We start from the raw sequence: 15,549 nt of genomic DNA, 5'->3' as shown, positions 1-15,549 counted from the left end.
CAGTCATTCTTTACAAGAGCAGAGAAGCAAAGGTAAGCTGGTCCAGTGTTTCTTTTTAGACGTTTTTGCTATAGTCTATTGCAGGGGTCACCAACCTTTGTGAAACCAAGAGCTACGTCATGGGTACCGAGTCGTGTGAAGGGCTACCGCTTGACACACTCCTCTAAAATAACAAATTGTGTGTGTGTGTGTGTGTGTGTGTGTGTGTGTGTGTGTGTGTGTGTGTATCAATAACTTAGAGTGGGTGACAGAAAAGATCAATATTCAACACTTTACTACTATTAATCTCAGAAACTGTTTAGATAATCACTCCTACTGAAAATTCCTCCACTCACCAGCTTCACTTCCCGGTAGTTTATTCTCCACAAGTGCAAAGGTTCCTTAATGCGCACAATACTGACCTTTGAACTAGGTCAGAGTTTAACTTCACTTTATATTTTTATTTATTTTTAAGACATTGTCATTTTAAAATCTATGTAAATGCAGGTGTGATTTTAAAAAATAGCGGTAGAAATTTTTTTTCTTAGACTTGGGCGGAACCCAGAATACAGACGGGGCTTGGGAAATCTCAAATTGAAACGTTTATTAACAATATTTACAGAGGGCAAGTGATACCCAAACGCGCCGCGGTGAATCGTGCGGAGAAACCCAACACGGAACGTTGCTCGTCGGTTTTTGAGTTTGAGACCTCGGAAGGAGAAAAGACACCAGGTTCATCCAAACAGGAAGAGGGAAGTTGCAAAGTCTATGTCTAAACAGGACTGCCACGCCGCCTGGTGGAAGCAAACAGCAACTGCAAAACGGACATAAAAAACTGGATCATGACAACCAAATCACTATTAAAGGGAACAACAATTGTTTTTGAAAAAATGTGAAAATGTTCCATGATGTCTTCGTCAAATTTCTCTTTTACCAACAATTTAAAGAGATGTTAATTATTACAATACATTCAATTGTAATTTTTGATGTAAACTTCTCCACAGCTTTGAAGGTCTTTGACACGTTCTGTATTTATGTTTTTGTACGTTTTCAAGTTAATTAGCTGATCAGTAACACATTTATACTGTAGAATTTTGCTTGAAGAGCAGATAATTAGTGCATGTCTCTTCCACCACTTTAGTGAATTCATACATTCTCCCACTTTACAGGTGCAGTGATGGGGAGAAGTAAGTCCAATTCAATTTTTGTAAAATGAGCAATTGAACAATAAATGGATGGTATTTAATGTTTAGCAAAACAATATTGAAAATAAAACCAGAAAAACTGGACACAATATTTAACCCAAAACCTTCAAATACAAATTTGCTGGTTGTCTGACATTTGTCCCAATTTGATTAACATATTTTATCTTTTTAGCAATTCTCAGCCATGGAGGGAAATGCCAAAGTGAGTAACAAATCTGAATGTTGATGCAGTTTCTCAGTTAAACTGACTGTTTTAAGAAGCTCAAATAAAAAATTGTATCAAATGCAGGAACAACAGAGAAAATCTGGACTTTGTCAAAACTTACCAACCCAGAAACGCTGACGTCCAACATCTCAGAGTTTTGCTGCATGGACCAGTTGGTGCTGGAAAGTCCAGTTTCATCAACTCTGTTGACTCTGTTTTACGACATAAAATCACTGGCCGAGCTCTCGCAGATGGAAATCTGGTTGAAGGCAGCTTCACCAAGAAAGTAAGAAGATCAAAGAATGACTACGATAAGCTTTAACAATTTAACAGTTTCAAATAGAAAATGAAGGAAACAGATAAAATGCAAATCTACTGATTACAACAATTCTTTCATTAAGTTTATTGAGAAAGATCAGTTGAGAACATCAGCTAAAATCAAGGCCAAGACTGGAAACTTAAATGAAGACAGAAACTCAGGATTGTTGCTTTCTGAAGGAAAGACTCACACTCTTCCTCTGGAAACCACTTTGGTTTGAAACGTTCTCCTGTGTGAACAACATTCAGGCTCCCAACAGATGAGAAAAGAATTGTGCTTCAGCTCCGCTGGTGTGTGAGAACAAGCTGCAACAACTCCAAAGCAGGGCTGTTAGAAAAGAAGAACTTCATTTTACTGTCTCGTCCGTGAAAGAGACAACAGATTTCTCTGTCACTGCTGAGTCTGTAATTTAGCCTGAAACCCCAGAAAAGATGAGGGACAAGTTGATCTGTGTGATCCAGTTTGATACAATAACATTAACGGGAGATTCTTTTTTATAGTACGAAAACTACAGATTCACTCGACAGTCTGATCCAAACAGCCATTATTGTGTCTCTATTAATGACATCGTCGGCCTTGAGGAAGGTAGAGGAGCTCATGTTGATGACATCATCCTGGCCCTAAAAGGACACGTGAGAGATGGTTATGAGGTACAATCACCTTATATTTGATATCTGAACATTTTAGAGCTGGATATGTTTTCTCTGAAAAACACACATTTTATTAAACAAAAATTGTTTATATTGCTGTGTTATTTTCCAGTTCAATCCATCATCTCCTCTGAAAGAAGGTGATAAAGGTTACAACCCCTCCCCCACTCTGCAAGACCCGAGTCCACGTCCTGGTTTCTGTCGTTTCTGCTGATGGTGCAGTTATGTTAAGTGATGTTATGGTGAAGAAGATGAGAAAGATCAGAAGAGCTGCCAGTGACATGGGTGAGTCTCAGTGTGGTCTTCATTTCAGATTTCCTTTTTACCAGTTCAAATGTGATCATTCATGACCTCAGTAATGACCCTGACTGGTCTGACACCTGTAAATCCACGTTGGCTATTCAGAGCTAGAAATGCTCTGGATTAATAATCTACAGACTCAGTGTTGAACAACACACTTCAGGCCCATATAGAGATTCTGTCTTAGCCTCTAATGTGGTTTGTTCTGATGGATCAGCCTTTAATTGAATGTTGTGATTGTGTTTTAGTAGCTCCCCCTGGTGGACAATATTCTCCTTAGCTCAGTTAGGCCAGCTGTCTGTCTGTTATCCTGGTGGGTTCTGAGTCCAAACAAGTTCAGGTTCTGATTCAGTTTGTGTGTTTTGTTCAGGAATCCCACAGCTGGCCATTATCACTAAAGGTGACATAGCCTGTCCAGCTGTGAAAGACAATGTGGAAAATCTTTACAAGAGCAAATACCTGAAGCAAAAGGTGATTTAAATGATGATTTCTGTGTTTTCTATGGATCATCATGATGTTACTGTTGCTATGACATGTTGTTTGAAGTGAAAACTATTTTTTTGCACTTTAGTTTGATGGATTGTGTGTCAGGCTGGGGATTCCATCCAACTGTGTCTTTCTGGTGAAGAACTATGAGAACGAAACCAGCCCCAAAGATGATGTTGATGCACCAATTCTCTGTGCACTGAGGCAGATCATCAGCGTTGGAGACAACTTTCTCAGTAATGAAACACGTAAATTAATTTGAACTCATCAATACCTGAACTGTAGTCTTGTTGAAATTATTGTGAAGCATGAGTAGAAAAACAAAATTAATAAAAAATGAAATGAAAGTTAATCACTAGGTTTTTTTGAAACCCCTAATAATCAAAAATACATGCAATTATAATCACATCCTATATTTATATCTTCAAAAATCAGTCAGCAGGTAATTTTAACACTTTAAAGTACAGAATTTAGTAAAAGAGCAGATTATCTTTGCACATGTCTCTCACCAATTTAATAAATCAATAAATTCTCTCTTTACAGGAGCAGTGATTGGACAAAGTAAGTCTATTTCAAATTTACCACAATGAGCAATAAAATAATAAATGGACAATATTTGATGATTATCAAAATAATGATAAAATAAATAATAAAACTGCACATCTGGTTTACCCCAAAACCTAAAAATGCATTTTTATTTGATGTTTCAAACAGGTTTGTCTCAATGTTCGTTAACATATTTTATCTTTTTAGCATTTTCTCAGCCATGGAGGGAAATGCCAGCGTGAGTAGCAAATCTGAGTGTTGATGCAGTTTCACAGTTAAACTGACTGTTTTTAAGAAGCTCAAATAAAACTTTGTATCAAATGCAGGAACAACAGAGGAAATCTGGACTATGTCAAAACTTACCAACCCAGAAACACTGACGTCCAACATCTCAGAGTTTTGCTGCATGGACCAGTTGGTGCTGGAAAGTCCAGTTTCATCAACTCTGCTGACACTGTTTTACAAGGTGAAATCGCTGGCCGAGCTCTCGCAGATGGAAATCTGTCTGAAGGCACCTTCACCAAGAAAAGAAGATTAAGAATAAAGACTATAAGCTTTAACAATTTAACATTTAACAGTTTCAAATTGGACGTGAATGAAACAGATAAAATACAAATCTACTGATTACAGCAATTCTTTTCATTGAAGTTTATTGAGAAAGATCAGTTGAGAACATCAGCTAAAATCAAGGCCAAGACTGGAAACTTAAATGAAGACAGGAACTCAGGATTGTTGCTTTCTGAAGGAAAGACTCACACTCTTCCTCTGGAAACCACTTTGGTTTGAAACGTTCTCCTGTGTGAACAACATTCAGGCTCCCAACAGATGAGAAAAGAATTGTGCTTCAGCTCCGCTGGTGTGTGAGAACAAGCTGCAACAACTCCAAAGCAGGGCTGTTAGAAAAGAAGAACTTCATTTTACTGTCTCGTCCGTGAAAGAGACAACAGATTTCTCTGTCCCTGCTGAGTCTGTAATTGAGCCTGAAACCCCAGAAAAGATGAGGGACAAGTTGATCTGTTTGATCCAGTTTGATACAATAACATTAACTGGAGATTCTTTTTTACAGTACAAAAACTACAGATTCACTCGACAGTCAGATCCAAACAACTATTATTGTGTCTCTTTTAATGACATCGTCGGCCTTGAGAAAAGCAGAGGAACTCATGTTGATGACATCATCCTGGCCCTAAAAGGACACGTGAGAGATGGTTATGAGGTACAATCACCACATATTTGATATCTGAACATTTTAAAGCTGAATATGTTTTCACTTAAAAACACACATTTAATTAAACAAAAATTGTTAATATTGCTGTGTTATTTTCCAGTTCAATCCATCATCTCTCTCTGAAAGAAGGTGATGAAGGTTACAACCCCTCCCCCAATCTGCAAGACCGAGTCCACGTCCTGGTTTCTGTCATTCCTGCTGATGGTGCAGTTATAATAACTGATGAAATGGTGAAGAAGATGAGAAAGATCAGAAGAGCTGCAAGTGACATGGGTGAGTCTCATTGTGGTCTTCATTTCAGATTTCCTTTTTACCAGAGGAAATGTGATCATTCATGACCTCAGTAATGACCCTGACTGGTCTGACACCTGTAAATCCATGTTGGCTATTCAGAGCTAGAAATGCTCTGGATTAATAATACACAGACTCAGTGTTGAACAACACACTTCAGGCCCATATAGAGATTCTGTCTTAGCCTCTAATGGGGTTTGTACTGATGGATCAGCCTTTAATTCAGGGGTGTCCAAACTTTTTGCAAAGAGGGCCAGATTTGATAATGTGAAGATGCCCTGGGGCCAGTAGATCCTTCTGATGTTTTTTTAACCAGAAAAGTTACATGCAAATGTACACTATTATAAAACAATTTTCATGGTCACAATTCTCTTATTTTTCAAATGGCAGTGTAACCAAATATAAGCCACTCAGGCAGACATGAACAACTCTAAAAACACAATTCTGCCTTTAATTCATATCTGGAGAGTCAGATAACATTGAACACTGAACTGTGTGGAATACCTTAAATTTCCATGAGTTTGATAAATGTAATGCAAAGTTGTCTGTTATCATTCAAGTTTAGAACAAGTAAATTTTGCTCTTGTCTTTTACAAGATCTACAAGAAAGGAGGAATTACATTTTTGATTTATTTATTCTGTTAGTGCCAGCGGGCCATAAATAATACATTGTAAGACTGAAGTTGCAGGCCGTATGAAATCTTACCACGGGCCATGATTGGCCCCCGGGCCGGATTTTGGACATGCCTGCTTTAATTGAATGTTGTGATTGTGTTTTAGTAGCTCCCCCTGGTGGACAATATTCTCCTCAGCTCGGTTAGGCCAGCTGTCTGTCTGTTATCCTGGTGGGTTCTGAGTCCAAACAAGTTCAGGTTCTGATTCAGTTTGTGTGTTTTGTTCAGAAATCCCACAGCTGGCCATTATCACTAAAGGTGACAAAGCCTGTCCAGCTGTGAAAGACAATGTGGAAAATCTTTACAAGAGCAAATACCTGAAGGAAAAGGTGATTTAATTGATGATTTCTGGACAATCTTTGGTTGTTTATGATGTTAGATGACATGTTTGAAATGTAATTTTTGTACTTCAGGTTGATGAATTGTGTGTCACTCTGGGGATTCCACTCAACTGCATCTTTCTGGTGAAGAACTATGACGTAGTACCCAACATCAAAGATAATGTTGATGCACCAATTCTCTGTGCACTGAGACAGATCATCAGCTTTGGAGAAAGGTTCCTCAATGACCAACAAAATAACATGTAACATCATTTAAACTAATCAAAACCCTGACATTAATATTTTATGGTACAATTAATGCAAAGTCACATTGCATAAATAAAAAGAACATTATGAAGTGATTGAAATGAAGGCTAAAAATCTTTTTGCAATAACGTATTATCTAAGAAACAATATATGCAATTAACAGCATGTTTAAATCTTGAGTGTACTGGATTGATTTATTTTTTTGTATCATTTGGCAATGGTAAGAAAATAAAAGCTTTTTGAGGCTCCAGGCCCTATCTTCTCCACTTTCTTCGACATTTAATTTAGATTCCACATACAGTGTCTTTCACCAGGCTCATCCGTGCATACAAGGGGTGTTTGCAAGCATGTTTTAGAGATATTATGATGCTATCAGTTTCTCTCGATAAGCATGACCCCGAGACAAATAACGGTGGGATGGAGTAAATTCCCTTTTAAGAGGAAAATACCTTAAGCAGGTCCAGGGTCATATGAGGAGACCCTCCCGCTGATGGCTGGTTGGAAAAAGGAGGAGAAAGTAAGGTGAGAGTGACAGCAGCAGGAGAGAAGGAGATGATGTACAACAATGAACCTTGACAGTGTCAAGCCTCAAATACAGTGTTGATCCACCAACAGTCTGTTCACTGGGAAAAGTGTCTCATTGATTACAAAAGTATGCAGTTTGAGTTGGACATTTACCTCCTTGTAAAGAATCTGGCTCACTCCAACAGAGAAGCTTTTCAACAAGGATACCCTGGACGTCTTTTGATATTGGATATGCAGAGCACTCATAGATACCGTAATCAATCAATATAGTGACAATCAAATCAATCAAAGTCTGTTCCAATCAAAATTGTTTCTAGGTGCTTTACAGAATCCCAGGGTCTGACCCCCAACAAGCAACAGTGGCAAGGAAAAAGTCCCCTTTAACAAGAAGAAACCTTGAGCAGGACCAAGCTCATATCAGGGAACCCTCCTGCTGATGGGGGGCTGGGTAGAGAGAGAGAGAGAAGTTCATATTCTGATTCAGTTTGTGTTTTTGTTCAGGAATCCCAGAGCTGGCCATTATCACTAAAGGTGACAAAGCCTGTCCAACTGTGAAAGACAATGTGGAAAATCTTTACAAGAGCAAATACCTGAAGCAATGGATCATCATGATGTTACTGTTGCTATGACATGTTGTTTGAAGTGTAAACTATATGTTTGAACTTTAGGTTGATGGATTGTGTGTCAGGCTGGGGATTCCATCCAACTGTGTCTTTCTGGTGAAGAACTATTCTATAGAAACCAGCAGGACGATGTGCACTGAGACAGATCATCAGTTTTGGAGATGACTTCATCTATGATGTGGAAATAAACATGTAAAATAATTTGAACCAATGAAAACCTGATCTTAATTGTTCTCGGAGAATGGACTGAATTAGCAATCCCACAACCTTCATCTTTGCTTTGTCTAAAATCCATTTTGGACTTGACTGTTAAGGCTAGAGAATTTCAGTGTTGCCCGTTGTCCCAATTCCCGAACCTGTATTCGTCCAATAATTCGTCCATACCTCTTTCCTGTATTGTGTTGCCACTTCTTCGATTCTTTGGCTTGTGCTGAGACCAGTTCTTTATTCTCTATTGTTGCAACGCAATATTCTCGAGTGTGTCACTGTTAATCCGTGCGTTCTCTGAATGAAGACTCTAAGGAGAAAAATACCAATTTCAAAATGTATTTAGCAAATAGAATCAATTCAACATACAAATATTACGGAGCACCGGGCCAGTTCAAAACCCTACAACCAAACTATCCCTCGACCCAGTCTTTTATAGAAACAAATAGATTCTATAACATTCTTCTTGCAGATGAACTTATCAGCACCACTAAACTATGCTGTCTAGTTTCATGATGGGTCGTTTAACACTTTCAGCCTGACTGTCTCCACTGATCACAACTATCGAAACAACAGTCATGTCAAGGAAGGGTCAACTGACTACTAATCTTTTTTAAACTTGCTAATGATTATATTAAAAATCAACTAATTATATACTAAAATCTAAACTAATTCTAACGTAAGACAAAAACATGCAGAAAACAGACAATCCCCTTCACTCATCCGTGCTCCTGAATTGGTTGCAGCAATATATCTTCTAAAAACATGCAACCGTTGTAAATTCCCATGAAGGGAGTGTGAATATTATAACATCATGCAGCAAGATATTTAGGCAACAAATGAAATATTTCAATGCAAAATATTTGATTTTGCTCAGTTGTAAATATAAATGTAAAAATTTTGTTTCGAAAGAATGCTCTGAAATCTTATGTGTGTGTCATTCTATGGCCAGTAACACTCTGTCCTTAGTATTTTGTCTTGGGGCTAGTTTTAACACCCGGAAGGCTAATTTCACCAAAATTTATAATAGTAAATAACAAAAAGTTATATCTTCTAAGCTGGAATTGCAATTTGTTTCATCTGTGTTGTCTGTGAGGGGACCCGTCAATGAACTCGAGCCTTTCAGGATTACCATTCCAGTACTGAACGCACTCTGATGCTGTTTTGCTTCCAAATTTAAATGTTGATTGCAACAATAAAAGATTGCAAGTTAAAGTTTTGTCCTCAACTACATATGTTCTGTGCGATTAGTTACGAAAGACTCACAAATCAATCCAAACATTCTTGAGTTCAAAAACAGGCTTGATGAAAAACAGGCCACTCAAAATGGCGCTGTCCCAGGCGGCAGCCAGTAGTAGTAGCTCCCTACACTTAAGTGTTCTTTTTTAAATTTTCCTAGTGTTTGCTATACTTGTTCAGATTCTTTTCTATTTGGATTTACTTTCTTTCTTTCCATTTACAACTGGAGTATTCAGACACCATGTTCTGGAGGCTCGAACACTTTTTTCTCTGTTTTGCGGTGCTTGGGTTATTCGCGGCCCCCATCAGCTGTGCCGAGAAGCGGAGCGGTATTGTCTATACGCGAGACCAGCTGATGGCTCTAAGACCACCATCCTTTGTGGCAGCGGGAGTACAGAGAGGCCAGTATCATGTGTTTCACGGAGACATGGCTCCATGGACTGATACCGGACTCTAATGTGACGATCGCTGGTTTCACCACTGTGCGAGCGGACCGAGACACCACCGCGGCCGGTAAGAAGAAAGGAGGGGGACTGGCCGAGTATATTCACGTCAAGGAGCGCGTGCGCAGTCCCGACGTGGAACTTATTGCTATCGGACTCCGTCCATACTATTTGCCAAGGGAGTTTACTAATGTCATCGCCATCACTGTTTATATTCCTCCGACCGGTAAAGCGGACACGGCCCGTGACGTCATTCACTCTGTCACGGCTGACCTGCAGACTAAACATCCCGGAGCCTTTATCCTCATCACAGGTGACTTCAATCATGCCTCCCTTAAGTCCACTCTCCCTACATTCCACCAGTATGTCCAGTGCAGCACGAGAGACAGGAAGACTTTGGATTTACTGTATGCTAATGTCACCAATGCATACACTCCACTGCACTCCCTCCACTAGGCAAGTCTGACCACAATCTCGTGCTGCTCTCCCCATCATACACACCTGTGGTTCAGCAGCAATCGGTCACTGTGAGGACTGTTATGAAATGGTCTGATGGTGCCATGGACTGTCTGCGGGATGCCCTGGAGACCACTAACTGGTCTGCTCTCTGTGAACCACATGGTGAGGACCTGGATGGACTGACAGACTGTGTTTCCGACTACATCAAGTTCTGCACTGAGAACTCCGTCCCCACCAAAAAGGTACGCTGTTACCCAAACAACAAACCATGGGTGACAAGTGACCTGAAGGCCCTTTTGAACAAGAAGAGGGCCTTCAATGCTTATAATATGTGTATATATATATATATATATATATATATATATATATATATATATATATATATATATATATATATATATATATATATGTATATATATGTATATGTATGTATATATATATGCTTATATATATGCTGCATATATTCTTAACGTTCATCTTATTTGTATTTATTTATTCTGTTTCTATACTTTGTAAATACAAAACCTAGTCTACAGTTATATTAATCCACGTTAGGCTGCTAATACAATTCAATTTCCCTACGGGGATGAATAAAGTACATCTTGATTCTTGAATCTTGCAAACATCCCTTTGTTCCACATGTGCATGGTAATTGATGTCGTAATGGAATTTACAAAGGAGGAAAGTGAAGAAGACAAAAAGTGTCTTAAGTTTTTATTATTATGTTTTGTTATTGTTGTTGTTGTTACCACCACCACTACTACTACTGCTAATAATAATATATTGTGTAAAGATGAAAATCTAAAAACAGAATAAACAGAGGATACCAGTTTGTGTTATAAGATTGTTACAGAATGTTGAGTTGGTTGTTGGTTTGTTCAATCAATGGACATGATTAAATGATATAATTATACATTCATCAATGTGGAATTCATCACGTTTGTTGACCAATATGATTTTTAACCTTCATTACAAATTTTTGGCTGACTAATTTCACCAAGGAAAATTAACATTTTACATTTTATTTTTTCCTTCTTTTCACATCGTTGAGAAAGTCGTCTCCAAAGCTGATGATCTGTGTCAGTGCACAGAGAATGGGTGCATCAACATCATCTTTGGGGCTGGTTTCTTTCTCATAGTTCTTCACCAGAAAGACACAATTCATTGGAATCCCCAGCTTGGAACAGAATTCCTCAGCCTAAAGCATAAAATATAGTTTACACTTCAAACAACATGTCATAGCAACAGTAACATCATGATGATCCATAAAAAACACAGAAATCATCATTTAAATCACCTTTTGCTTCAGGTATTTGCTCTTGTAAAGATTGCCCACATTGTCTTTCACAGCTGGACAGGCTTTGTCACCTTTAGTGATAATGGCCAGCTGTGGGATTCCTGAACAAAACACAAACTGAATCAGCCAAACTTAGCTGTGGAGAGTATCCCCAAGGGTGTTCATGAGTGGTTATACTGGTCCTTGCCCATTTCAGAGAAGAAACAGCATCCTTTATCAGTCCTCAGTGGGTAAATGACACTGTTTTTACACTTTTTTTTTTTTACTGTTTGTATACAAAAAACACATGTACATATAATTATTAAGGGACAGTTTTCAGTGTGAGAAGGCCACCCTCGAAAGGCATTCTGAGCATCTTTAGGTTAGGTGCCTTGCTAAAGGGCACTCTGACAGTGCTGGAAAAATGTCCCGAGACCTCTCCTGCTGCCAGCCTACTTCTTAATTTCTTTTGTGGCATTGCCCAGTTCGTTTATTAGATTTACTACAACTATGATGTTATATTTTCTGGTAAAATACAGAATGCTTTTGTGGCATAAATTTTGTCATTGAATACTGGGGTCATGTTTGATCAGATTTTATGAAATTAACCCAAGATTGAGTCTCACCCATGTCACTGGCAGCTTTTCTGATCTTTCTCATCTTCTTCACCATTTCATCAGTTATTATAACTGCACCATCAGCAGGAATGACAGAAACCAGGACGTGGACTCGGTCTTGCAGAGTGGGGGAGGGGTTGTAACCTTCATCACCTTCTTTCAGAGGAGATGATGGATTGAACTGGAAAATAACACAGCAATATAAACAATTTTTGTTTAATTAAATGTGTGTTTTTAAGTGAAAACATATTCAGCTCTAAAATGTTCAGATATCAAATATGAGGTGATTTTACCTCATAACCATCTCTCACGTGTCCTTTTAGGGCCAGGATGATGTCATCAACATAAACTCCTTTGTTTCCTCAAGGCCGACGATGTCATTAAAAGAGACGCAATCTCGGATCATTTTGTAGTTTTCATACTATATATAACAAAAGAATTTCGAGTTAACATTTTTATTACATTAAATTTCATCACATGAAAAACTCTCAGGTTCTGTCAGTCTGTCTTTGTTGTCTTGTCTCTTCTCCTCTTTTATCTGTTTCTCATCTCTCTTTCTGGGTCTAATTGTCTCCTTTGTTCTAGTTGGACTCCTTTGCCTAGAATTTTGGACAACAAATCCTTTTAAACATTTCCATTGTGGTTGTGTCCTCGCTCCAGTGCCTGTGATTTGTTGACTTTATGTTAATTCTGACAGGCCATTTCTGCTTTCTGGCTTGTACAGTTGATTCGTTGGAAGCCAGCTCTTCCATCTTCACTCTGCTCGACCTCCTGCCAGCTTGATTTGAGCCAGTGGATCCATTTTGCAGAGGTGGCTTATCATCATGACAGTGCGCTTCTTTTGTTGTGCCTAGCGGCCACATTTGCCTTGTTGAAACTACAGTAATAGAACTAGCAAGGCTTTCTTTTCCCATTTTGAGATAAATAGCTCTCATTTTGGGTCTTTTAGTCATATTTATTCCTCCGAGTTAACAGCACCGATTGCTCCTTTGCTTTGTAGCATTGCCTTGACTCCTGTGGGTTTTTAGCTAATAAAGGAATCTCCTCATCACCAGCTTGTGTTGGAAGGGTTTGAATGTCCCCATGATGCCAGGAGTTTAGGTGTCTCCCCAGTCATCCTTCAGGTTTCGAGTTTGGGCATTAATTAAAATTGTGACTAAATGCCTCACTGTAATTTTGACTGAAATATAAAATTAAATTAAAGGAATTAAATTATGGTAGTAAATCATTCTAGATAATTCCTGTTTTATTTAAGTTACATTTGAAACTGTGTTGGATTGTTAAAATTAATAGAACTTATTCTTTAACAGTCAAAGCTGCTTACTTTCTTGGTGAAGCTGCCTTCAGACAGATTTCCATCTGTGAGAGCTCGGCCAGTGATTTTACGTCGTAAAACAGTGTCAACAGAGTTGATGAAACTGGACTTTCCAGCACCAACTGGTCCATGCAGCAAAACTCTGAGATGTTGGACGTCAGTGTTTTCAGGTTCGTAATGTTTGACAAAGCTGAGATTTTCTCTGTTGTTCCTGCATTTGATACAAATTTTTATTTGAGCTTCTTAAAAACAGTCAGTTTAACTGTGAAACTGCATCAACACTCAGATTTGCTACTCACGCTGGCATTTCCCTCCATGGCGAAGTGACCAAACCTGTTTGTTTAAACGAACATCAGGCAAAATTTTATTTGTGGTCTGTGAGTTAAATCTTATGTGTAGTTTTCCGTGATTGTTTTGCTAAACATCAAACAATATCCAGTTAATATTCTCTCTTTTGGGCTTTCTATTTGGAAATAGACTTACTTTGTCCCATCACGCACCTGTAAATTGAGAGAATATATTAAGTGGTTGAACGACATGCACAAATAATCTGCTCCTTTCTGCTTTTTAATTGTGTTTAAAAAATCAGTTGATTAATTTGCAGAAGGGATGGGTAAAGAAAAATCACTTCATCGACCTATAAATGCTTTGCTATCAACTTTTAAACCCCCAAATCGATCTTTTATTACAACTAGTTTATTGTTTTTTCGGATGTGTGGTGCAGAGAAGCAGCCTTGGTATCAACAAAGCTAGTCTTGCGTGATGTAAGATGACTTTGAATGTCGATTTTTGTTGTTGTTGTTGTTTGTTTTTGTTTTGTACAGCTTGTGCTTTTCCTTTTTTTGTTTGTTAAATTCGATTTACGTCCCGACATCAGCTGTTGAAGATTCTGACGATGCCTTCAGTGACGTATTCACGCGAGACTTTGCACCAAACGAATTATATCAAAAGACCGATCGTTGGATTTTATGTATCGATAGCGAAGCATTTATTTGGATAGTGGTGAACCATTTTATGGTAACCTAGTTTTCCAAACACCTAGAAGGCTTTGGAGAAGATTAGACCAGGTGACAAACACCGAAATAATAGGTGAACTGTTGTAGTTATTTTAACATTTTGGTGACGTTCGTCTCGACCTTGTTTGTCCATACAAGTAGCCTAAAAGAAAAACTAGAGCCCTTACCTTTATTCCTTTGTAAAGGGCGACTGATCCACACAACGATTTTAACGGCACAACTCGGTGAAATTTTGCTTTCACTTTTGGTTCGTTTTCAGAATTTTTTGAGGCAGGAAGTTTTTTTTCAAAATCTCTACTGTAATTCACTGGGAGTCATTCACTCAATAATGTGTAGCGGAGCGAGTACCTTGCGGTGAGATTCAAACTCTCAGATAACAGAATTATCTTTAGCCTCCTCTAGGCATATTAATCAATCAGACAGGGAGATGCAATGAGCTGCCGCTCTGTTTCACAACTATACCGGAACAGGTCCATAGGTAGTGACGTCATGTCCATGACGCACCGTGAACATTACCCTCTGCAGGACACAATGAGTAAGGACGCACACATATCACATTTAAACCCCCACTCGACCTTGCTTATTGTGGTACACTCAGTGGTAGAAAATAAACAAAAATATTCTCCCTTTGGTCTTCAGTGCAAAGTAAATAAAAACATATTGGCACATTCTTCTTGCACTTTATGTGCCAAACAAATACTGTGCAAACTTATGGAGTTTTAGCTTTGTGGCTGGTTTTGTCATCAAGTCAGCAACCATGTTGTCAGTGGAACAGTACTTTAAACAGATCCTCCCACTATTCACAGTTCACGAATGAATGATATTTTATATCAATATGTTTACACCTTTGCCGGTTAACTGGGTTCCTGGCCAGTGCAATTGCTCCTTGGTTGTCATCGAACACCTTGGTTTGGGCATACTGATATTTATCAATTCCTTGAGTAGTTGTTGTAAGTACATACACTCCTGTATAGCTGAGGCTAAGGCCATATATTCTGCCTCACAGGTAGATAGTGCTACTGTTGGTTGTTTTCTGCTCTTCCATGAAATGAGAGAGCTTTCTGACTAAGACTGGCACAGTAACCTGTGGTGCTACGTCGGTTTGTGGACATCCGCTGCCCAGTCAGCATCACTATGGACCATTAGACCTAGTGCCTCCGTGTCATCCTTTTTGAAACACAATCCATGGTTTGTTGTACCCTTTAAATACCTGAACACGTGCTTCACAGTGTTCCAGTGCTCTTCACTTGGCTCTGAGAAACGCTGGGAAAGTTTGCTGACCACGAAACTTAAATCTGGTCGAGTGCATGTTGCCAGGTAGATCAAACTTCCCACTGCCCTCTATACACCCTTGGATTC

General features: G+C 38.7%; 1 protein-coding gene, 2 long non-coding RNA genes and 1 pseudogene across 3 annotated transcripts in view; 2 read left to right on the top strand and 2 right to left on the bottom strand.

Moving 5' to 3' along the window:
* LOC130514888 (uncharacterized) overlaps window positions 1–6,736 on the top strand; it is a 71,379-nt gene extending 64,643 nt beyond the window's left edge. The window contains 6 exon segments of the mRNA XM_057014758.1: window positions 1,474–1,675; window positions 2,209–2,358; window positions 2,471–2,536; window positions 2,538–2,643; window positions 6,112–6,212; window positions 6,297–6,736. Of these exon segments, the coding sequence (XP_056870738.1) occupies window positions 1,474–1,675; window positions 2,209–2,358; window positions 2,471–2,536; window positions 2,538–2,643; window positions 6,112–6,212; window positions 6,297–6,470 (799 nt within the window). The 3' untranslated portion in view covers window positions 6,471–6,736.
* LOC130514934 (uncharacterized) lies at window positions 569–5,028 on the bottom strand. The gene is made up of 2 exons (XR_008947091.1): window positions 4,447–5,028; window positions 569–4,205 (listed from the first exon to the last, which is right to left on the bottom strand). It is a non-coding gene; the product is annotated as an uncharacterized LOC130514934 (long non-coding RNA).
* Window positions 3,725–4,219, top strand: LOC130514935 (uncharacterized). The gene is made up of 2 exons (XR_008947092.1): window positions 3,725–3,928; window positions 4,017–4,219. It is a non-coding gene; the product is annotated as an uncharacterized LOC130514935 (long non-coding RNA).
* A 3,931-nt stretch (window positions 6,737–10,667) lies between the features above and the next one.
* On the bottom strand, window positions 10,668–14,496 carry LOC130515185 (interferon-induced protein 44-like; annotated as a pseudogene).
* Between the last annotated feature and the right edge of the window lie 1,053 nt (window positions 14,497–15,549).

This window comes from Takifugu flavidus, chromosome 18 (assembly GCF_003711565.1).
Source record: "Takifugu flavidus isolate HTHZ2018 chromosome 18, ASM371156v2, whole genome shotgun sequence".
NCBI lineage: Eukaryota > Metazoa > Chordata > Actinopteri > Tetraodontiformes > Tetraodontidae > Takifugu > Takifugu flavidus.
This window is presented reverse-complemented; position numbering and strand designations above follow the sequence as displayed.